The sequence below is a fragment of the Catharus ustulatus genome, chromosome Z (genome assembly GCF_009819885.2).
Source record: "Catharus ustulatus isolate bCatUst1 chromosome Z, bCatUst1.pri.v2, whole genome shotgun sequence".
Lineage (NCBI taxonomy): Eukaryota > Metazoa > Chordata > Aves > Passeriformes > Turdidae > Catharus > Catharus ustulatus.
In genome coordinates, this window is record NC_046262.2 from 28,327,119 (window position 1) to 28,351,257 (window position 24,139).

General features: G+C 36.7%; 1 protein-coding gene across 4 annotated transcripts in view; it reads right to left on the reverse strand.

Annotated features, from left to right (window-relative positions):
- Positions 1–24,139, reverse strand: part of PLGRKT (plasminogen receptor with a C-terminal lysine) — a 72,980-nt gene that overhangs the window by 6,097 nt on the left and 42,744 nt on the right. For 3 of the 4 annotated variants that reach the window (XM_033085224.1, XM_033085220.1, XM_042780139.1), the window contains exons 3-4: positions 1,748–1,878; positions 660–769 (exon numbers count right to left, since the gene is read on the reverse strand). In XM_033085224.1, coding sequence (XP_032941115.1) covers positions 660–769; positions 1,748–1,878 — 241 coding nt within the window. Of the gene's footprint in view, positions 1–659; positions 770–1,747; positions 1,879–20,976; positions 21,130–24,139 lie in introns of those variants that run through there. The other variant, XM_033085221.1, reaches the window with a different exon arrangement.

Below are 24,139 nucleotides of genomic sequence, written 5' to 3' on the forward strand. Positions count from 1 at the left end.
AGTTAACTAAGACAATTTGTGAAGGTGACAAACCACAGCCAGATGCTCTCCACTTGTAGTCAACACTCCCTGAGCCAGCCTCCTTCACTAGGAATCAGAGTTAACATAAATGCATCTCCATAAACATCAACACAATGTATATAATTTAATCAAAAAACAAGGGACAACTATGAGGCAAGACCCCACTTTCTGGGACTCAGCTTTCTTCAGTCTTAGCAGGACACTGAAGATCATCACTTGATGACTGTGTTTGGTCATGAAGGTGTACGGCCACGATTCATGTCTGTATTCCTTTATCTTATAATCCCTAACCCTTTCCCCAAAAAACAGCATCAGAGTGGAACACTGAAGAAAATCACTAGATTTGTCCTTTCTCCCAAATACACAATTCTTACATCAGCTGTATTTATAACCTTAGCTTTCAAATATTTTGAAACAAGACGAGAAAATTCTTAACTGAAAAGAAATGCTCTAAAACTACAGTGAGTACCTCTGATTAGCAAAATACCCGATTTTAACAAAAAGGAAAAAATGAAACATAATATTTCTGTCAAAAAACCCCTCCAAATACCTATTACAAGTTTTCTCCCAGGCATTTAAAAAACATAATAGGTTATCTGGAGCTTGGTTCTACATGAGGACAGGACAGATTTACATACCTTTAATCCTTTGCAACAGTGTCCCATATCCCATATCATATTGATAGCTAAATACAAAGCTTAAGGGAAGTATTGGCAGTAAAACTGCTGGGTTCTTCCTTTTTACTGCTCTGTGCAAGGAAAAAAAAATAAAATTAGGATATTCAGCACATTAGCAATGCTACTTTAGGCTGACCTTGACTGTCTAAGACTTGTGTATCCTTCCAAAATCTCTAATCAAAAAGCAAGTCTTAATTTCCTCAGAAACATTAGTCTTCTGGTTGCCTTCTCTGTCAACCCAAGAATATTTTTAAAATGAGATAGTGATTTTTGAATATATCTAACAAATATGGGATGATCTAACTCATTTAGCTTGCATGTGCAGTCACATGTACTCAGCCACTTGCAACATGGAATAATGTAGATTCTATGTTCATTTCCAAATGCATCTGAGTCTACAGAGAACCAATAATTTATAAGATGCACTTAATTGTCACTGCATACACAAAACCACAAATATTTCCTAAATTCCCTCTAAACATGTTACAGAACAACAAAAACATATTATCAACCAAAAGTAATGATTGATTGTAAGTTCTTCCCTACACAATATAGCTTTATTTATTTTATTTATAGCTTTATTCTTTTTCCCTTGGGTCAGTTGATTCAAATTTGAGTGAGTAGACTTCAGAATATGCCCACTTGTTCACTGCATTTAAAAAATCCAGATGTAAAATATGTTACACATATGTTCCTTAAATGTCAGTACAGACAAGAAAATAGCAGGGCTTTTAAATACTCTCTCCTCTTCCACACACAGTTTTTATTTTACACTGGACTTTTGGTACTTTATATATATACACTTCATAGATATATAATTTTATTGTCAGCTCATGTCTCTGCTTTTAAGGAAATCTACCGTACAGACAAAACCAAAACAATCACATTCTGAAGCAGACAGAATCCAGAGTCCATTTCTCATTTGATCAATCTCTGAGCAATCACTGGATAAAAATAACTACTTGTTGTAATGCAAAAGCAAGATCTAGCAAAATAGAAATATATAATGTAATACATTTGTATTTTCTGTTAGGGAATAAAATTCATACCCAGTTGTTAAAACTACAGCAGCAAGTCCAAAAAATGTCCCAAAATATTTGAGAAATTCTCGTGACCAAGCAATCTGCATGGCTGTTTGTCGCTCTCTCATCAGGTTCTGCAGTACTAGTTGCCTTTCCAGCTAAAGAAGGAAGACAGTTTAAACAAAATTAAGACGTCCATTTATTCTAAAGATCAATCTCTCTGTGGTCTATAAATTCAAAACACTAACTAAGAAGGCAATCTTTCATGGCCTTTGATTGAGAATGATCTTCTTCAGTAATGGTTCATACCAAGAAACGCTTTAGGTCAATTAGCAAACATTTTCATGCAGAATCTTTCTAACTGTGCTTCTCAAGGTCCAGACAACTAAACTGGAACGTTAGGTTTTGAGTGGTACCCAAATCTCAGCAGGACCCTCTAGATTAAGACTCTCTGACCTTTGCATTTCCATGGTGATTCATAGAGTACCTGCTTTCCCAATTCATTCTTCTTAATTCTAATTTAGTTGTAGAAATTTTAGAGTCAATCTTGACACCTCTTTGCACTTTAAGGGTTTCCTCTTCCTCATGATGCATCATAAAGCTAATAACTCTTCTGTAACACCACAGTTACAAATAAAGAAAAACACTGTGAAGACAACATATCTTTTATAGATACTGAATATATATCAAAAGTCCATAAGGAAATACTTCTGTAACTAAAATTAAAAAACAATAATGCAAAAAGTATTGTTAATATATCTAGTCAATATACTCATATGTCCAAGCAGCACTTTCTATGGTACAGAAGAATTAAAAACCAGACTATTAGATTTAATTAATTTTTTTAATTACATGGCCCATCTAAACCTACTGGTACATTTCCATTAAGTAAGGTAAATCCAGTATTTCTCAGAAGTTCCTCTCAACGATACACAAAGTAGAATTTCTTTCTTAGAGTGATGAAAAAAGAAGAATTGTGCCAAAAATTAGCAGTCTGACACCAGAGTGGAGAAGTTAGTTAACAGAACAAGAAGTCTTGTTCTTGACAGCAATATTTATAACTCATCTTCTGGGGAAAAAACTGAGTATCTGGGTTTGTATGTCTAGGCTAACTAACCAAGTTGGATGAAAAGTTCAACAAGGTAGAGGAAACAGAATATCAGCTTCCTATAAGAGTGTATTCTAGGGAAGAACAAAGAGTGAATTCAGAAAGTTCTCTTCTAATGAATCTCTAAAAGTAATTAAATATGTTCTTTTCTCCTGCTTTCTAATTAAAGAATAATTCAAAGGATTTGTAATTACTCAAGGTTTCCACCCATTTATTCATCTCCATTACTATTGATTAAGCCTGAACAGAACAATTTCTGTTAAATTGTTACTAATTATTTCTTCAGACTATGTTGATCTTGCTGTCTTATTTACAAGTTCATTCAGTACCTAGATAGGTAGAAATAATTTTGAGACAGCATAATGAAAAAAGGACAGACCTAATTACATATAATTGTACACAGTAGGAAAAACAACATTCTCTATAGTCTCACAGTAGTATTTAATCTGTTTCCTTTTCCTCAAGACTTACATTGCAATTGTTGTTCTCACAAAAAAATATCAACATGCATTACCTTTCTCATAACCATAATTTTCAGATTGTTTTGTTGTGTTTGTTTTTTTTTCCAGAAGTAATTATATAATGGTTGATAAACCACTTAATAGAATATCAAAATAATTAGCTTTTATTTTGTCACCTACAAGACAGTTGGAAATTCTAAAATAAACAAGTACACTGCCCATTAATTAGACTAATTTTGGTCCCAAATACCCTAGGCCTGGTAAATTGTTGAGGGCTGACATGATAAGATAAAATAATGACTTGTAATAAGACATTTAATGACTTTATTTTCATCTTCAGTGTGATTATAGGTGTAGTTTCCACATATGTGAAAAGTATTAAGGGATCCTTTGTTTGCCTGTCAGCACAGATAAGGGCCTGTGCGTCCAAAATGCACAGTATTACCTTAAATGAGCTTCAATTTGAAGAAGCACATGGTAAGGAAGTGGGACAAGGACATGCTGATGAAATATAGGTCATGCTACATGGGAACAATAGAGAAGAAAAAAACCAGACAGTTCAACATGCACAGTGTTTAGAAAGACGTAAGCATGGCTGTAAAAAGAAGGCTGCAAGTTCAAACTTACAAAAGTAAACTGAAGGAGCCTAACATGATTTCTTTAAAACCAAATACACACAGACATACACAAAAAATCCCCGAAAAAAAATCCCAACAAAATCCCCCTCACACTTGTTATATTTTGACAGCTCTTTAAAACCCAAGTGCTGAAAGAAAAAGACACAAACAATAAAGTCAAACAAACACCATCCTGAAGGAGACTGTCATATCAAATTCCAGAAGCCCAAGGGTACTTTCATGTATATCTACAAGTAGTTCATATAAATAACTTACTATAACTGAAAAGAGCTTGTTTTCTATATTAAAGAAAGCAGCAAGATAGCATTATCAAACATTTTTCATATTCTTTTCTAACTAGATCTTTTTTCTTTCACTTGAGAGAAACGATCCTTAACTTTCTCAATCCAAAAACAAGTAGCAGAATGAAAACGCATGGAAAAATGCCAGTAATTCCTTTCCTTTCAGCAAAATTCTTCCACACAGATGCAAAATGAAACAATACCGTATTTAAATTAATTTCTTTTAAAAAATGTGTTGGAGGCAAATTTTAGAATTGTGAATCTTAGAGATTAATATTCTCTGTGTATATGGGTAAATGTGATAGCCAAGAAACAAGAATTTCAGAGGAATACTAATCCACAAAATGCAGTAAAAAGTAGGTCCAGTGACATTTGGCTAAAAGAATAACTAAATTCTTGCTATAACTGAAGTTTCATGATATTACATTGAATAGTTTATAAGACCTATTTTGAATAACTTACAATACAGCATTCATAAACTTACAATATACCATCTGAGATGTGTTTGGGGATCCTAAGTTAGCTACACTACTGATGCAGGGATTTGCAAACCAATTTTTATTTGGTCATAATTTATACTGAGAAAACTTACAAACAATACATGAACAAGTGCTCCAAAATCCCTTTGTGGATTTCTGTGGTTTTATTCCAAACCTAGGATTACCTCTCTCAAACGCCAGAAGTTCCCTTTGTTCTGTACGCCTTTATTCCAAAAAAATCTTTATCATGCTTTCCATTTCCAAGATCAGTTTTGTCACTTGTTAGTTTCATATTGCTGGTTTCATACTTATAGTTTCATCTTGCAAAACAAAAGACTGTAGTGCTGTAGCTGCTAGGATTACAACAGGAATCTGAGTAATGAAGAGATATATTCTAAGTGTTCCAGGGCAATTCCACACTGACTACACTGGATTTCAAACTCTCCTTCAGGAAAAGTAAAAACTGAGCAATGATAACGGCCAAAGTTGTCCTTCTACACACGGTTTATCACACAACTTAGACTTACTGGGATAACTGTTGAAAAAACATTTTGGAGTACACCTGAGCTCTTTTCAGGGAGCTCTGTAGCCACGGTGCAGCACAGCAGGGAACACCCCTCAGGCATATTCTGACAAAGCAGACAAAAGGCAGGGCACCTGCCCACCCTGTGCCATCGAAAGCTGCTTTAGCAGCTTTTTAGCAGACCTGACATCTGATCAAATAGGTTTAAAAGCAGTGCTTGACTGTAAAAGAGTATATACCTTTAAATAATTTTGGATACTCTAAGTGTCAAAATTAAACACGTACACGGGCACTTAGGCAACTCATCTGAACTAGCCTTTTAAAAATTCAAACAATTCATGGGCAATATCCTTATGCTTATCCATTTAACATGCCAATCTTAAATTAATATCTGAGCTTGAGTAGTTTTGAATGACCAAGATATCCTGATGTGCTGGTTTTACACTGTTAAACAACTACTGGTAGATCTTAAAGCAAAACCAGTGCCTTAAGCAACTGCCTTAAGCTGACCTAAGCACGTCAGGATTTGAAAACATGTATATAGGAAAACACTCAGGAGTCTACACAAAAAATGACTCAAAATTAGATGAAAGAAAACCAAACCATGTTTGACTGCAGTTCAAATCAATATCCCATTTTCAGCTGTTAATTTCCTAGTATTTGTGTCTTATTTTCCTCCACATGCGTTCTGTTGAAAATGTCAGTCATGCTAGGATAGTGAAAGACTTTTGATCTATTAACATGCAGATTTTATGAAAAATGCCAAGTCCTACTCTATTTGGACTTACTTTACAATAATTTTTAAAATTACTTCCTTTCTCAATATGGCAGAACAGAAGTAAGGATTAAGGACAGTAGGTATTAATTTTTACTGCAAATATTTAATAGAATTTTATAGGTAATAAGACAATTAAAAGTGTATCATTCAGACTTAGCAGAGTTGGGTTGCAATTTATTTAGAAAAGTCTTACTGATGGGAGAAGCTGACTATTGAGAAAACAAGCCACAGGTGCATATCACACATATTAGGTGAACAACCATTCACCATCCAAGTGCCATGTCTCAGGGAATAAATTCTACTTCATTTTGAGTAGAATTTATACTATATACCATCTATATAGCCATAAAATCTTCACTAGGAATGATTTACATGACTATACTTGCACTAAAAACTACAGAAAAAGGGTCTAAAGAGCAGCTTTAGCAAAGGAGGAAGAGAGATACTACAATTTCCCTAGCCTGGTTGCTGTGCATAGCACAAGAGAACTGAAGCTGTGATGTGGATCCATGGGTGCACATCCAAGCATGCATTTCAATTACTTGCATCCTATAAGAATCAGACCATGATTTTATAGACACAGTTAATATCATAATTTAAAAAGTGACAATAACAACTCCTATATTGGCAAAAGATATTGATTGTGTAATTTTAAAAATTAGGTATAGTATTCCAAAATAAATGGGTGCTAGTAGCAAGTGACATTTTAAATTTTATAACACTCTCAAGAGGACTCAATCAGAAATAACTTTCCCATTTTTTCTTTAAATAAAGCGAGTAGTTTCTCAACACTGTATGAGCAACTGTAAGGGCTGATTGGGATTTTGAAGTCTGCCACATAGAAACTGTTATAGTAAAAGGAAATCAATTTTACAAAATGAATCATGACAGATGAAGAGAAGTGAGGCACAGAGGGAAAAGGTCAGTTACTCTGAAACTGATAATGCTAATAAACTAGTCTGTGGTAACCATCCTTATCATTTCTACTGATTATTCTTCAGACTGTCACAATGATGTCAAACCACATGAAAGAGCATTTATATCATCATTTCATTGATTAAAATCCAGTGGGACAAAATTCTCATCTGAAATAATTTAATCAACTGTGACAACTTGCAAAAAGACATCCTCTCCGGATTACAAGCCACATCTTACTAGACTAGAAATTTCTCATACTTTAGACTGCTAGCTTGTGTTCTGTCTTCCATGTTCAGATGCTGTAGCTGGAATGGATGCTACTTTGGTTTTGTACACCCAAATGGGATGGAAGGTGATGTACAAATACTCAATAGCAATTAAAAGCAGAGTCAGTGCAAAATACTCCCTTCTTCACTGTCTACATGCATTAAACATAATTTCACTGTATTTTGTGTGAGCTTATGTGTTTATAGGGAGGAAGACATAGTAATCACACCTCAATAAAGAATCAATCTGCAACCCAATATGCTTAATGGCTCTCCTGGGAGATAAGCTCTTTTACCCAAACTCTCTAAAATACTGGGCAGGACAAACATATTGAGAGCATTCATGGCAGTAAACCTACAGAAAACATATTTAATGTCATCATTATACCAATGTACTGGTAAACAGATATTCAGACAGGAAAGGAATTAACAACCTTATAAGAAATAATCAGATAAACACCATCTCTGCTTAAGAAACCCAGTATCTAAATCTAAGAAAACTGAAGCTTGAATAAACTTTCGGAATACCCTTACACTCATGGTAAAAGAGCTCTCCAGTTTGGTCACAGGTTAATACATCTGTTATGGCTACTCTGCCTATAATAGGTTATTTTCACATACAGTTTTTCAGTGTTGAGACCTCCTGAAAGTGTTTTTTTAAAAAGTACTAACTTCAAACTTCTGAGCACTCAGAGGTGCAATGAAAAATCAGACTTAAGTTTTAAAAAAAAGTGACAATCACATATACAAAAATCTGCAAATCCTTTCCAAAACATGAATGGAAGTTAGTGGGCAGATAGTACAGCTACATGTGGCATTTCATCAGCAGATGAAAGATTAAAAGCTCATGTGACTTATCTTTTCTAATCAATGGGTAAAACCAGAAGCTACTGCTGCAAATAGTTCTTTGGAAAAAATAAATGAAAACACCTATCTCTACAACTCCATTGTAAGCCACCAGAGTGTAATACAGAGATGACAACCTGAAATAATTACACAGTGTCTGCTTGGTTCTATGGACCAGCATGCCCACAGACATTCAGGAAATGGGCCTCTAGATCAAACAAAGTTAAAATAAATCAGACCTAAATGTTTTATCCTGCTGCTTCAAAGCTTGTTTGCAGATATTTCTCACATTTAGTACACAGAGCAATTAAAATTATTAGCACTGCAAGAAACTGCACTCTCTAAAAATTTAAAGCTTCCCCATGCAAAGACAGATTGCCAATTATTTACAAGCAAAGAGCAATCAGAAAAAGAAAAGGATCTCACACAAGCCAGAGCATAAACTGCATCAGAAAAAAAACCACAAAATATTCTGAGTTGGAAGGGACCCACCAGAATTGAATCCCAACCCTTGACTGAATGGTCACAGATCAAACCCATGACCTTGGCATTATTAGCACCAACTACTTGATATTCCTTTTATTGTCAATAAGGTACTGAAATTACACTCTGTATAAAGAGAAAATAATATCAAAAGCCCTTAAATCCATGTGAGATTTTGTGCTACCCAAAGGACAGACTCAACCTAATGGGCAAACCATGAAGGTAACATTTCTTGGCAGTAACCCAGCAGAAGGCATCCACCACCTGCATTTAATAATCTTATCTACAAGAGTAAGTGAAGTTTCTACGTACTGTTACCAGTGTTCAGAATTCTCAGAAGTTCAATATCAGCTTTATAGAGGCAAACCTAAGTCATTGAATAACCAGTTACGTAAAAAGCTGGGATCAATGCTGTAGGAACAGTAAAATACATCAAGACGTATAAAACAAAGAGTTAACATTACAATATCAAGTAATTTCAGTATCTGACTAATAACAGAATAAAAGCTTTGTTTTTTCCCCAAACTTAATGTTCAGGAAACAGTATTTCATAGAAAGCAGGTAGAAGACCAAATATTACTTCAGTGTACTTAAGAAAAGACTCAAATGATAGGTTTGTTCTACTAAGAGGAAAGGAATTATGGTAAATTTGTTGTGTCACAGGGAGCACATTCAGAAGGCATTTTTTTCTTTGGAGTTAGTTAAATTCCTCCAACAAATTAAGACTAAACATGTAAAGGTAAGCTACAGGTGCACCACCAAGCAAGACAAAATTTGCAAGCTGCATTCACAATGATAGGTACCAGTCACAGATATTCCCCCCCAAAATACTGGTATAACTGATTCGACTGAGTAAATCCAATTGATATTTGTCTCACTACTAGTGCAGCAACCAGTCTGTTTTGCATCTTTTGCTGGTAGTCACTGCACATTAGAAATAGCTATTAAAATCTGTTCTTTGTTAACCACTTCATTTATTTCTTTACAGTGATCAGGCAGAGTATACAATCTGTATACAAGCTGATACCAACAAAACTGGCTTTTTTCCCTGCAAGACAGATGGTTCTAATCTTCCTCAGTACAGATATCATTTATCTTGTTCTGGTCCATTTGATGCGCAGAAACTAATAAGGGTATAGAATTGTTACCAGAGAGCATTTATTTCCCAGAATTAAGCCCAGATCACCTAAGGGGCAAAACAATTTATGTAATGCTTCAAGACAAATGCATTAGTGATGTCATAAGCGCTACTAGTACCTTGTCAATAGAAAACAAATCTAGCTATTTCCCACCCCAAAGGGATACAGATGGTAGTAATCTGGAAAGGCAAAGCTTGCTTACATTTTACTTCACAAGAAAGGGAACAATTGTTTTCATTTTAATAGAACTAAAAAAAAATCCCTTTGACTAAATTTCACTGAAAACTTTGGGGAGGAAAAGGTTACGGATTTACAAGACCCTGAAGAAAATGACTCAGTGTCTGAGACATTAAGAGAAATTAAATTTTTCAGGTATCATCATAGAGGTAGTTGATCTTTTACTAACAAAGATAAGCTGACAAATCTGTAGATGGAAAAATGTCATCACACAGTTTTATTTGGCACAGGAAGGACTGCAGAAACCTGTTTCAGTACTTTCCTTTTTTTATCAATGAAAGTGAAGAGGCTTGGAAAAAGTTTTCTTGTTCAGAAACTCACTGGCATTTTAACATAGGCCCTTTTTCCTGCCAAGAGTCAAAACAGCACGCATATGCATTTCAAGCACCACTTCATTTTAAGATCAACTGATAAATAATTGATAGCATTTTGACTGAGTAATGAGCTAATTGAATTTATTAAGGAAAAAAAAAAGAACAAACAAAAAAAACCCGAGAGCCCCAAAATTGTATTTGTTAATATAATTATCTTTAAATAAAAGACATGTCATCTTCGCCCCTGCCCTTAATCATACTTTCTCGTACTCTCTTTTTCATTCCCACTTTTAGTTCATTACTCAAAAGGAGTCCCAGGATAAAGGACCAGGACATGTGCAAGACAGAAGTCTCTACCAAGAACAAACAACAGGCTTATGAGGTGCAGGGACAGGAACCGGACACAATGATCCTGATAGGTCCCTTTCACTCAGGATATTCTGTGATTCCATTAATTCCTTTTACCTGTTTAAGACGGAGTACTAAGATTAAGCCTACTAGGTATCAAAAACACATTAATGTTTTTGCTTTTCAAAAGTTTTGGTTTTTCCTCAACCAATTTCCATTAACATTTTGCATTTGTCTTTAAGAATGTGGCCAAGTGTCTAGTTTCTAATAAAACCCCCATTGGCATATCTTAATATTAATTTTAAGGAACTTAAAACTAACTGAGGAGAGAAGGTCAGAGGAGACTCATGAATTGTCTGATAAATAAATCAGGTTTTCCTCAACTCTCCCTCACAAAATTCTCAGTATCTGCAGTAAAGGTAGTCCAGCAAAATAGTATGTGTAGAATCCATGATTCAGTTCAAGTATCATAAAACCAGTAACTTAAGGAAGGTGTACATTTCTACAAAAACAGTATCTCTTTAAATATGCTTGTACTCTATCTCATTTTTCATTTAAAGACGTTTAAAATGCATCAGCTGTCTCTTTTACCATACATCCTGTCACATACTACCATAGCAACTTCAGTTGGAAGTTTCCTAAGAAGTAAGAACTTCAAAAACCACTACAGGATTATCCAGATTATCAGACAGATTCCAATAAGAAACAAACTTAAAACTCCTGCCGGAAGGTTCAGACTTATTTCTTACTGGGCAAATACAAATGTTAATGACTCCTTTGTACATTTTGAAAAAGACTTCGAGGTGAAAAGCAAACACCAATAATAAACGCTTGTATAACTGAAGTTACAACATCTTGTTTCAAGATACACACGAGTGTCTGCATATAAGCAGAGATGTTGTAGTCCTCTTCCACTTCTTTTAATAGGTCTATATTTTTAAACTGTTTTTATGTCTTTGTTTAGAAAAAAAAGAATGCAATTGAGTCAAAAGATATGGTCAATTAATAAGTATGCTATGGACTACTTCTATACTTTCATTTCAGATTTAAGGACAAATTGTTGAACGTGAAGAGAAAACTGCCTTGTTACTTTCATTTACTGTGATTCAAAGCAAACCTCTTAAGGCAGTACTATCCTAGCAGAAGGGTAATGCAATCATGCTATGGTCTGCCTCTAACAAAGTTGCATTTATCTATGCTTTCAGTGAGTTTTTGATTTTTTTGCCCCAAAACCAGATACTTTTGTCACACACCCTTTGTAACATTAAATTACATTCTAATGATATTAGTATTTATACATTAGTATATATGATGAAATAATATCCCAAAGCAATTTCTTGCAAAACTGAGTGCTTTAGTGCCATTTGTGGATATAGAAAACACTCAAAAGCAGTTTCACTTCCAGCTGATTCATGAATGCATGTGACATGACTTGTACATGCAGTGTAAAATGCATACATGTTTCTCCACAGGCAAGAGCTGAAGAACAAATGAAAGCACAGAACATCTGAAAACCATTTTTCAGAAGTCTTACCATTTATAATTTGAATGAGGTAAGATTTTTTCCTGCAAGAGAAAAATACATTTGGCATTTCTGTTTAGTGTCAAAATAAAATTTCACTTACAGAAGAAAATGCTGTATAATTTATATTTATCAAAAGGCAGACTATACCTTACTTCACTAGAGGATGAGTTTCCCTAGAAGTGCTTTATACTATCTGCCCACTTATTCCACTTTTAACTGAGGAAGAAATGCCTTTGGTTTTTATTTCCTTAATTAATTTGCATCACTGCCAAAACTTCAAAAGAAGCTGTCAAAACAAAGCAAGGAGGGGAAAAAAACCATGAAAGACAAGGGGGGAAAAAATGCACTGAGGTACAGAACTATAGAGGATTTTCCATACCACCATCTGGTCCTCATTAGAATAGGACAATGTAGTTTTATCATGGCTCAAAATAGATCTAGATGATGTTAGGGACCCCAAAAGAAAGAAAAAAAAAATTAAAAACCAAGGAAAGATTGCTATAGATTTTCAGGGGAAAAAAAATAATACCACTGCAGTGTCAAAACACAGAAAAATAAGCCCTTACTTTTCCAGATTTACTTGATCTTGACTTTTTTTTTACCACAGAGTATAGAATCTTTTCCATGCCCATACAGGGAGCATACAGGGAGCAAGTCCATAAACTCTCAAAGACTAACTGCTATGAAAGCAGATTTATGACTGTTTCCTGGCTGTCCAATATTACCTGGGGAGAAGAATGCACTTTAAAGTCTGACATAGTAAAACAGGGAGAGAAGAGGGACAGCAGAAGGCTGGGATTGAGACTATCCAGAGATTCATGTTGTAGGCAGGTTACAATAAAACACTTTTATTATTGGTAAATGCAAGATCTGTCAGAAGTATATTATTTTTCTAGCCTGTTTATTTTCTTACAAGTTTAGTGGCTCCCATCAAAGATTAATTTGGAGGACTGTATCTGACTCCTGAAAGCAATGATGCTTTCCCACCAAGAAGACTATCTTTTTGTCTGGTAAGAAATCCTATAGCTGGGAAGGAAAAAAAATCCAAAAGTCTACCAAAAACCCCTCCAAATCACTCTGAACTGCAATCCCAAAACAACAATAAAACAATTATATGCCCTAAGCTCTACTACTCTCTTTTCTTTCCAGCTTTTTCAGTGATTCTTGGCTCCTTCTGTAAAACTTACTCTTAAAAGTTACACTTTTCAAGGATTTCAATCCTCCAATCTGACCCTGAAAGAGCCAGTCTGCTGTAATCTCAAGGCATGATTTTTAAAATGCGTTTTGCTTCAATAATGGTTATAGCTTTCTACTGAAATTTCTGATTTCAAGGGACTTATGTATGTGCTAATGCTGGATACATAATGCTACATACAGGGTAGGGGAAATGTATCTGCTAATACAGCAATATATATTACAAAACTTCCAAAGTATACAGGAGATTAAACAATTCTTTTTCAGGTAGTTTATTCCCACAAACAAGATTTTTGCTTTGTTTTTGCAATCTGACAGGCAGGGCACTTGGAGGTTTTAATTTCTGATTCCCTTCTCCAGCCCTTTTGATGTTATTTCTGTACCATTATGACTTAACATACATATAAAATCTGTCTGATAGCTGTCAGTTAAAAGTTAGATCAAGTCACGTCTTGTTTCAACAGACTGCAGCTGTGCACGTGGTGCTCAGTAGGAGTGCAGACATCAAGCAGTAACTGCTCATAATTCTCAGTCTGCGAAGAAAGAGAGGTAAGAAAATCCTCCCTCACAGGATCCACAAAATACAGTGAGCCACAGCCTGCTTCCATGGGAGTTAGAGCATCATAAAATACTTGGGCTCAACCCCAACAGTTCTGCTCAGAACAGGGTCAACTATGTGATTAGAGCAGGAGACCAGGGTGCTGAGGGCTTTTATCCTGCCAGGCTTTGAAAACCTCTAAGGGTGGAAGCATCACTGAGCCTCTGCTCCATTGCTGGACTAGCCTTGCAGGGGAAAAGGTTTCTCCTTACACTCAGTCTGAACTGCTCCCCAAATCCTGTTTCAATGTATTCCCTTTACCTCTCACCTTTCTGGCTGTGCTTTCTTGATTACTCACTCTTAGTGGGTGGCTGCCCTCAGAGCCTGCCCTGAGAAGGCATCCCACTCCAGGCTAAGTAAGCACAGTTCACTTGGCCTCCTAGCAAGAAGAGCTCCAGCCCTTGGCCATCTTGATGGTCTGCTGCAAAAGCTGCTCTTTTACACCTACATTATTCTTGCACTGAGGAAGATGGGGGGCAAAAGCAGATGCAGTATTTAAATGCATTTAACAAAACACTGAACAGAAGACAACAAAAGATTTTGTCAACCTACTGGCTTCACTATAGTTTATAAAGCCCTTTTTTGTCCTTTTGACTCTGTCTTCTGTCAGGATACACTGCTGACTTATGCCCTAGCTGCTGTTTCCCAGTGTTCCCTGCATCTCTACAGAATCGTTCCCGTCTTTCAGCTCCCAGTCTGTGTTGTGGCCAAGGACACTTAGCTGACACTTAAATCATGTCAGTTTTCCTGAACTCCTTTATCCTTCAAAGCTCCTATGGCACCTCACCTACCAGTTTCCCAAGCAAGATGAAAATCTTCCCCAATGGCCAAGGTCTGCAACTCATCTTGCCACAAGCAAGTCTGCCTCTAATATTACAGTTGTCCCTTATTTGTAAATAACAAACTCAGCTGTGTGTGATGGCCCATCTAGTACATACACACCTGTATCAAGCAATTATCTCTCACATTTTGCAGAAATTTACTCAATTGTTTATATCCTCCTATTTATGGCACTTCCAGCATATTTTGGGGAGACTACAGTCTCATGAGAATCAGTTAGTAATCCAGGGACTTTCTTCAGTTGTTAAAAGAACAGCTTCTGGTTTCTTCACATATTTGTCAGTCTGACTGGTGACCAGCAACATGCTCCCTCCACAGTGTTATGTTTTGTGGACTGTCCTTTGACACTAACTCACAAGCTACACCTTCTCATCATGGGTATCACTACTTCTTGTTTTTCCTGAAGAGCTAGTACCTGTCTGTTAGAGATTTCAAGTATCGTGGTAGCTGTCCTACCACATCACATCTCAGTCATTCTCATGATGTTGCAGTACTGTGACCAGAGACAGCTCTTGCTCTTCCTGCTTTTTCCTCAGGCTGCGTACATCAGTGCTTGAGTGTGCACAGGCTTCCTTTCTCCAGAACCATCAATACTGCAGAAAATCCCAGCCCATTTTCTCATAAAATCTTCTGCAAGGACTGGATGCATTCTAGACTTCTTTATTTAACAATTGCTGCAACAGCACAACATGCTTCTATTGTGATGCTGTAGAGTAGAAACATTTTTTTTTAGGATGACAGAATGTGATTTATTTTTTGATTTGAAGAAAACACAGAGGTTTTAAATTTCCTGGAATTTGGGGCTTTTTTTTTTTTTTTCAAAACTAAAGTGAAGTGCTCTGCAACAGCTTAGAGAATTCTTTGTGCTCTGTTTACCATCCTATTTACTTCATTTCAATAGGCAGGCCCCTACGCAACACAATTTTCTCTTCTATTCTCTGACTCTGAATCAGTGCTTCTCTCCTCACTGCAGGTTTCCCAGAAATGCATCTAGGTGAAAACTTCAAGGGCTTTTAAAACATCAAGAGATGCACTTAAATCCTAGGCCTGATTGTTACACATAAGGGTATTAAAACAAATCAGTCTTTCCATCCATGCCTTTCCACCCATCTATCATCTCATAACAGAGAAAAGAGTCATACAACAAAATTGCAAAGTAGTCTTCAAATCAGATCTCATTATCAATGATGAAGCTAATACAGGAAAGAGTAAAAAAGGTCAGTCAATAAAGGATTCAGTGTATCACCAATTATTTGTGGAGTTTCAATGAAAAAAATTTTCGATTAAGTAATGGAACACTTATAGACTGGAATATAGCTGAAAAGAGTTATGAAGTATTTTAAATGCTACTAGGACTTACATTTTAGTTGTATGGACTAGAAACCGATGCTTACTATGCAGTATTATTCCTACACACATCAAGATATCTCCATGTAATTCAACTCTCATAATACCACTGGAAAAATAACCAAAAACCCTGTTACTAAAACAAAATCTCAGCATCCTCCTCTGTAGAGTTACCCTTCAAGTAGTGCAGACATGCTTTACAGACAGGAAAACTAGGCTAGGAATAGGTTGCCCCTGTGTAGGGTTTCCCAAGAAAAGAAAAGAAAAGCAAATTTTAGAGGCAGAAGCACTGTTACCTCTATAAAAATAACAGTGTGATAAAATCTAACTGGTGGAGTGGGGTGTAGTGTCAGGGGACGGAATGGCATAAGTCTGGTTTCTGTTCAAAATTAAAGAAAGCATTTTTGGTTTCCCTACATGTGTTAGGAAACCTTGCTGAAATTTGGTGGGAGAGCTTATGCTTTTCTATGTCTGCACCCTAAATAAAAAGTATTTTAAAAATTGTGCTTAGAATGTGTTTTACACATCATTGCAAAAATACTACTCTCAGATGCAAAGTTAGTAAGTTCTGCTTTATGCAGTCCTAGAATCAAATTCATCAGCAATAAATAAAAATTTTCATCTGTGCTGTGACATCCTACCATGATTTTGCTTCTTATCACTCTAAATAACACTATACAGAGTATACAAGGTTTTTTAGTATTTTTTTATATTATTTTAAAACATTATTTCAAGACATAACACATACTTGTATTATGCTTCTTTGGGAAGCATCACAGTATGTGAAGTCAGACAACTCTTAATTAAGAAAGCAACCTGTTAGCGTTCTTGACACCTGGCTCTGGACAGCAAGGTCACTGTCTAGAAATATTAATAAGAAATATTTAAACTGTTTTAATCCATACTGAGGAAAGCATAATCAGCCACAAACATTTTTGCATTCCTACTTGCTGCTTTCAGACATGTATAATTTTCCAGGCTGCCTCATACATCTTAAAATGGCTCTCTTAGTAAATATTTATTGCAATAGTTTTCTTAAGGTATACATCTGGGATGTTAAAAAAACAAGGACAAGGACTAAAAGCCTCACTAGAACAGAAAGTACAGAACATAGCACTTTGACTAAAGAAATACACGAAATTCCTGTGTTAATTGTGTTAAGAGGACACACAGAGCTCATATAAAACAAAAGTCTGCTATAACTGCACTGTGGCCTGGAGCAGAGACCTCCTCTAACTCATTCAGCCTCAGGAAAAGCACTTTTCAAGGCCATATACTAGCCTTGAGCTGTTGATCTGATACATTAAAGTGTTTGAAAATAATTTTGCAAACTACACGTCAAGAAGCAGGCTCATGATAAAACCGAAGCCTCAACAAACTTCTACCACAAACAGTCTCCACTTGACACAGACTGGTATTTCATTCTGGAGCCACACAAAGACAATACAAACAACTAGCAAGTCCTTCAATATCAAGGCAAACAGCTGAGTTCTTATTATTCTTCCAAAAACCATTAAGATACAATTTACAAGGCCACAATCCTTTCTTTTCAGAGTTATCTCAAGAAAGGCATAAAGAAAAAACCCATGGACAACATCTTCAAATAATGTCTCATGCTGAAGTAGTCAGGCTGGTTTGGCGGTCCAACAGGTATCAGAACGACTAAAACTGACTGAGCTTCAGCATTCACCAAGTTTGGGATTTGGAGAGGTCTTTAGCAACTTCTATCATGTTATTGCCTTCTTTTTTTTGCAAAAGTCTCTTTCCAACCTACAATCTTCCACATGAAATAAGTCAATCACTAAATAGCTTTGTATTTTCTCTCTGTTCAGAGGAGAGCATACACATATTTGGTTTTTTTTTTTTTTTTAAGGTGTTCTATCACAGAAATTAATAACACATAAAAATCTTGTTCCAAGAACTTTACAGTAACATTAGGACACTTAGTCATCTGCAAGGAGCAGGAGAAGTTTACAGCTTCTGACTATCTCACCAATACCTATTGTGTTTCATTCCAGGTCTACTCAAAGAATGACTAGTTTGTTTCTGTGCTCTGTCACACCATCATTGCTAGTACGGAAGGCATTCCAGGTGTAATAATTCTGATGAATTCTTGACCCACATCAATTGACATAGAGTAACAATTGTACCCTATTCCTTTAATCTCAATCATGCTATGAAAAGCTTCAAGAAGTTTTGATCTCACATGTTGTTTTGAGGTTGATTTACATTTAAAACAAATTGGTAATTTTTAATATCTTATAGTAAGTACATCATATTGCTTCAAGTGTAACCTTCTATTTTATTAATCAATATGACGGTTTTCACAGAAAGATGTCTAAACTGATAGTGAACTAATCCAAGCCCCAGTATTTCACCATAAGAATATATAAATGCTTTAAATTGAGTTGTTTCATTCTGGTCCTAGCATGACCTAACTTCCGCAAGTATTTCTAGTTACAATTTCTGTCTAAAGCAAATAAATCAGGTTATACCATTTTCTACAAATAGCCTGGAAGTCTAGCAGAAGACTCCATGTCACAGGTTTTAGTCACATATGGAAAAGACAAATGGCAGTCTTTCCTCTTCCCTACACTTTCCCCAAGCTTGAGGCAGGGCTACATTCTTCCATCCCCTAATGATATAAAATTTAGTTTACCCCCTGCCCCCACCGAATCTTTTACAACCAATTCAACTGTACGCTTCATGCATGTCCTAAGGTGACTTTAAAATGCTTATATCCCCAAATGTCTATTCTATTTGTGCTAGATATTAAGTTCTACAACTTTAAGACTAGTTCCAAAAGTGAAGAGAAAGAGAAGAGGTGCAGAGTTTGTTATCAGAGACTGCACTTGCTCCCCCACATCCTTTACACAGACTGTGTTGTCCGCAGTGGACAGTAGAAGAGAGCTCTCCTTACCTTTTAATTAGTTTTTAATCAGCTGAGGCAGAGAAGTTCCATGAACTGTTTGGTTCTTTTTTTTTTTTTTTCCTTCTCCTTAAAATTGTTTAAAACTGCTCTGGACTGAAAACCCAGAGGAGCACCAGGAGCTCACACCTGTGGCCCACCACGCCCAGCCTGGACTATGGCATTTCCCAGAGGGAAATGAGAAGAGACTGAGAAAACCAAACTACAGCCCACAAAAGGGACTCTTCTGACTTTATTGTCTCTTTAAAGCTACAAAAAATTCTTTTGTTTAGTATTGTTCATTTTTTCATGCTGGGGAGTGCTTTGCCTATTAAAAAACCAATTTTTTTCCCCACTTCTCTCCAAAAAATATTTTCCCAAAGCAATAAGGGGAAGGGCCACTTGAATCTGTTTCCTAGAGGGAACCCATTCAAAAATTTCCTCCCAAATTTACCCTAAACCAAAACAATGCATTTTCAAAAGATGGGGGTTTTCTAACATGACAGGTGTGTCTGCAAACACAGTAGGAATCAGATATGATCAGGTGTTTGTAGTGCTAAAAAGAAATGTACAATTCTGGCCATAAATACTGTCAAAAAGAAGAAATACAATGCAAGGGGAGTTCCTCAAGAACATCTTGCAAAAAAATTTACATATAATTTTGAAAGGGTATTTTTGTAACTGCCCTCAAAGTTTGTTTTTTTATAAATGCCTCAGCATTTGAGCTAGAAGTAGCCAAGACAGACTGGCATTCTAAGTCTGCAGCTAGCTACAAATGCTAGCTTGAATTCAAGCTCTTTCCTCAACTCTACTTGCCCAGCAGAGAAGTAGCTCACGAAGCAACTTTCCACTTTAATTTCACTATTAATCTGCCAAACAGAAAATCTTGCCATTATATGGATTTCCAAAAACCTCGGCGGTGGGAGGAACATCTCTCTACAGGACAAAAAAAAAAAAAAAAGACTTATACAAAAGCTTGTTTCTACAAAACTTGTGGTTGCATCTAAGAAACACGTAACACAGTACAGACAGAAAATGATGTCTGGAAGCTGTGTGAAAGATTGCATTCTTTGAACAGTTAAGAGTTATCCACGGTTTTATTATATCACCTTTCCTTATGCTATGTTTCTTCTCAGACACATTTCCAAGGTCACCTTCAGAGTTCAGTTTACTTGTGATCCTACAAGACCTACTATCTGCACACTGCTTTGTAAACAAGAATATGCCATCTACCGGCAATTTAGTAAATTGGAAGTTCGTCCATCACTACTTTGAACATTCTAAAAATTTAACCTGTGTTCAATCTAAAGGCAAAACTAAAGGAACAAACTGCAGCAAAATCCCTTAGATTGCATTCCAGCGCTTATTTATAAACACTCTTAAGTATTTATAGCTACAGGATTTACAGGATATTTAACAACAAATCAGAAAGTCAGTGCTATACTGTAAGTCTGTTTGGCACAACTTTCTGAACCCTAATCAAACTGTTTTTCCTTTTTCTTTGCCCCTATTTTCTTATTTTATGAGAGGGAATAAAATCCCTATGCTCTAGTCTGAGGTCTCAATTAGCTGCAGTTACCTAATTGAACTTAAGGAAAGAACTGTTCGTAAATTTTTAAATAGTGGAAGATTGAAACATACTTAACTCATGTATTTTAAGAGTACAAGATCCAATTTTTAGCAACTCCATTATGACTGATTCACTTTAAAATATACATGTTTCTTAACAGTGCAGTGTTACGGTGCAGCAGCACAGCCCAACTTCAGCATAAATGTACTTTTCAAAGTAGGGGTCCAAAACTGCTTTTAGTGTCTGTCTACTTTAACGATAGTTTCCACTTCTGCAGCTTGTTAAGGCAGACTGTAGAGGAAGTCCTTTGGCCCAGAGAGCAGTGCTTTGCACCCCGAGCCCGCTGCTGCAGGTGAGCACCTTGAACCCCGGGCGGAGAGCAAAGCCCGGCAGGTGCAGCCGGCCCGGCCGGAGTGGGCACGGGTTCCCCGCACCGCTGCCGGCCTCCCTGTTACCTGCAGCCGCATAAACTCCTGCTGCCCTTTCAGGCTGTCGTTCATGGCCTTGGAGACGACGAACCCCATGGCGCTCTGCAGCGCACAACGCACGGGACAGGGATGCGGGCGAGCCGGGCGAGGCGGGCGAGGATGAGGAGAAGCCACCCCAGGGAGGAGCCTGCCCCGAATCCCGCCCCGCTGTGGAAACCTCCCCACGAAATTTAAAGAAACCCATCCCACACGAGTAGATGCCCAGGCCCTGCTAGGCTTGTGATCTATGCAATACATGCAAATCAAAAATAATTAAAAGTGCCTTTGCTGCTTTACACTTCTTACCTTCTGCCTTTCGTCTGTAATTACAGACTGGCTTTGAAATACAAAGAAACTAAATTTTCACACTTAAAAATATTGTGTCAGAAATTTATGCTCTATCAGTTGGCCTTTAGAACAGGGTTACAAATCAGTGCCAGAATAACCGAATCACAAAATATTCTGGGTTGGAAGAGACCCACAAGGATCATCGAATCCAACTTACATGAATGGCCCGTATGGGGATTAAACCTACAACCCTGATAATACTAGCACCATGCTCTAATATCCAGAATTCTTTTGGGACTAAAGAGTATCTCATCCCATTTTCCAACTTGAGTCTGTGAGGATACCACAGCACTTCAAACACCACCTCATAGTGTAATTTGACATCTTGTCTTACCACAAGAGTTAATGTTTTTTTCCGGAAACAGTCTACTCATTCAATCTGCTGACATCTTTTTTGCTTTTGCCAATACTTATTTTCTAAATTTGGGCATTTTTCAAATAGTTTTGTTTTCAAATAGTTTTGTATTTTAAAAATACTTAGAAGACAGCTGGTTTCCCGTTTTCCCTCTTTTTTTACAATTTTTTAAATTTTTTAAATTTTCAAATTACTATTATTACTAATAAAGCAAAAATGACAGAAAAATAAGGGAAAAAAAAGATTTTTCTGTTGTGGAAACTTGCTTAGCGATTTTACTTGTAGTAAAGAACATGAAGTAAAGAATTTCCAAAAACTTGAACTATTTTAGTTATATTTTGAAAATGCCTGTGACTTTTTGAAGTATTTAACAAGTATTTGATTTCTCCCCTGAATATCTGATGCAGCAGAGATCCAGGGGAGAAATTTCTTGGTATACTCCAGCTCCACGCAAGATGGCACTGCTGCACTGGCAGCTACTGACAGGTGTTACTTTAACTAGACTCCATCAGACAGAATTGTGATTGGTGGGTGCCTCGCTGATAAATTTGTGAGAATATAATGTTCTTTCAAAGCAGGTTACCAAAGATACCATCCATCTTCACCCACTGAGGCCCTTGCAACCAAGCAAACCGTTTTGGTCTGTCCAAATCTTTTCTTGAGGAGAAACATGTTTCAGAGTGCAGTGGACCTCTGGCAGACCTCTGTGTTACAGAGAGGTGCTTTCTGTGGAGTGGTTAGGCAACGGGACAGCAGATTTCAGTAACACAGGAATAGATAAGGGAGAGTTGCAGGAGCAGAACTGTGGCTTATTGCTAGGGAAACTATTGGTTTCTGAAGAAAGAATCTAGGATTTAAGAAGTAGCATGGGGAATGGAGGCTAGTTTCCATAGGGCAGAAGAAGCCGCTGTGACTCATGCCCATGGAAGGGAGGCTGGTTTGAGCTACGTCAGACTGCAAACACTGGCAGGAGCCCACCTGCAGCAGGGGCTGTAGCTTTGCCTCTCCTTGTTGGCACCACTTGTGGCTCCACACATGAGCAGAATTCTGTGATTACACTGATATTGTCAATATTCATGAAACCACACTGGGGGACCTAGCCCCCGCTGTTCCAGTTCCCAGTCTGTCAGGTCATGGTATGGAGACCACAGAAAAAAACATTGGACAGCATCATATATTGCATGGTGCTGTTAGATTGTCATCATTTCTGAAGGCAGGCAGTGTTTCTGTAGTCCAGAAAGCTACAGGTATTGCTGCCATTACAGATGACCCATGCACAGTCATAAAGACATTTCACAGTAATGCAAATCTGGCAACCATTAGACAGGCAGTCATGTCTCCTTTGTTCTTGTCATATTTTTAAAAATAATATTGAAATTATGAGATGTATTTTCTCCACAAACAGCTGGTCCAAAAATAGTTGAACCTTGGAAATGTTGACTGTGATACCTAAAAAACCCAAAAATTGAGTCAACCGAAGATGGAAATAGTTATAATTTGTGCCAATGCATATATTTATTGGGTAAATTATTTGCAATTGCTACATGATTAGGAACACAGAAAGAACACAGAATTAGAATGAAAAGAAATATTTGAAAGAAAGCAAGTGTTCTTCCTCTTAAGCAAGCGTTCTTCCTCTTATCTTTATATGTAGTGCACTTGGATGCATCAGTTTGAATTTTACCATAATGATTTGGACATTAAATAATTCATGATTCTCTTCAATTATATAATCCAGATTGAGAAGGAAACATATCATGCTAGAGACAGCCTATAGTGTTAGTATCTGGAAAGCAGGTTATATCTGTACCAGTCTGCCTGATTGATTTCACTGAACTCAAAAGATTATCTACAAAATTAAATTCCAAAATCTATCCATCAAAATAGTTAGTTTGAAAGAAATACAGATCAATGTCCTGAATTAATATTTGGCTTCTGAAAATAGGAATTGTGTGAAGGAAAAGTACCTACAGAGCTAAGATAAACCTGGGAGGTCCCTAAGCTATCTGGTGTTCTTAGTTAGCTTGAAGTGTTTATCATAAACTAGAAGCTTCCACTTAATTCTGGAAATGTTTCTGTAGTCATTTTTTGTTCTTACTGGAAAGAAACTTCACAGCTTAGTTTACAATTATTTTGTCTGGTTTCATGACCGTTTTGTAACTCACTTACGCCACATAGCTGTGTAAGTTAACTTGCCATTTTCAAATGTCACATTTATTGCTAAACTATTTGAAGCTTATTAAAATATGAGCTTCCTCTGAGTCCTTTATCTGGGCTTCTGCCTGCCTCGAGGCCTCTGTGCTCCTCTGTGCTGGGGAAGATGGGTCTCTGTTGGACTGATATCCCCTGGGAAGGGCCTGGAAGCAGCAGGGACAGCAGACATTGTCTGTCTGGAGGCATCTGTAAGGGTGTGAGAGCAGTTTTTTACTGCATAACCTCACATCTACA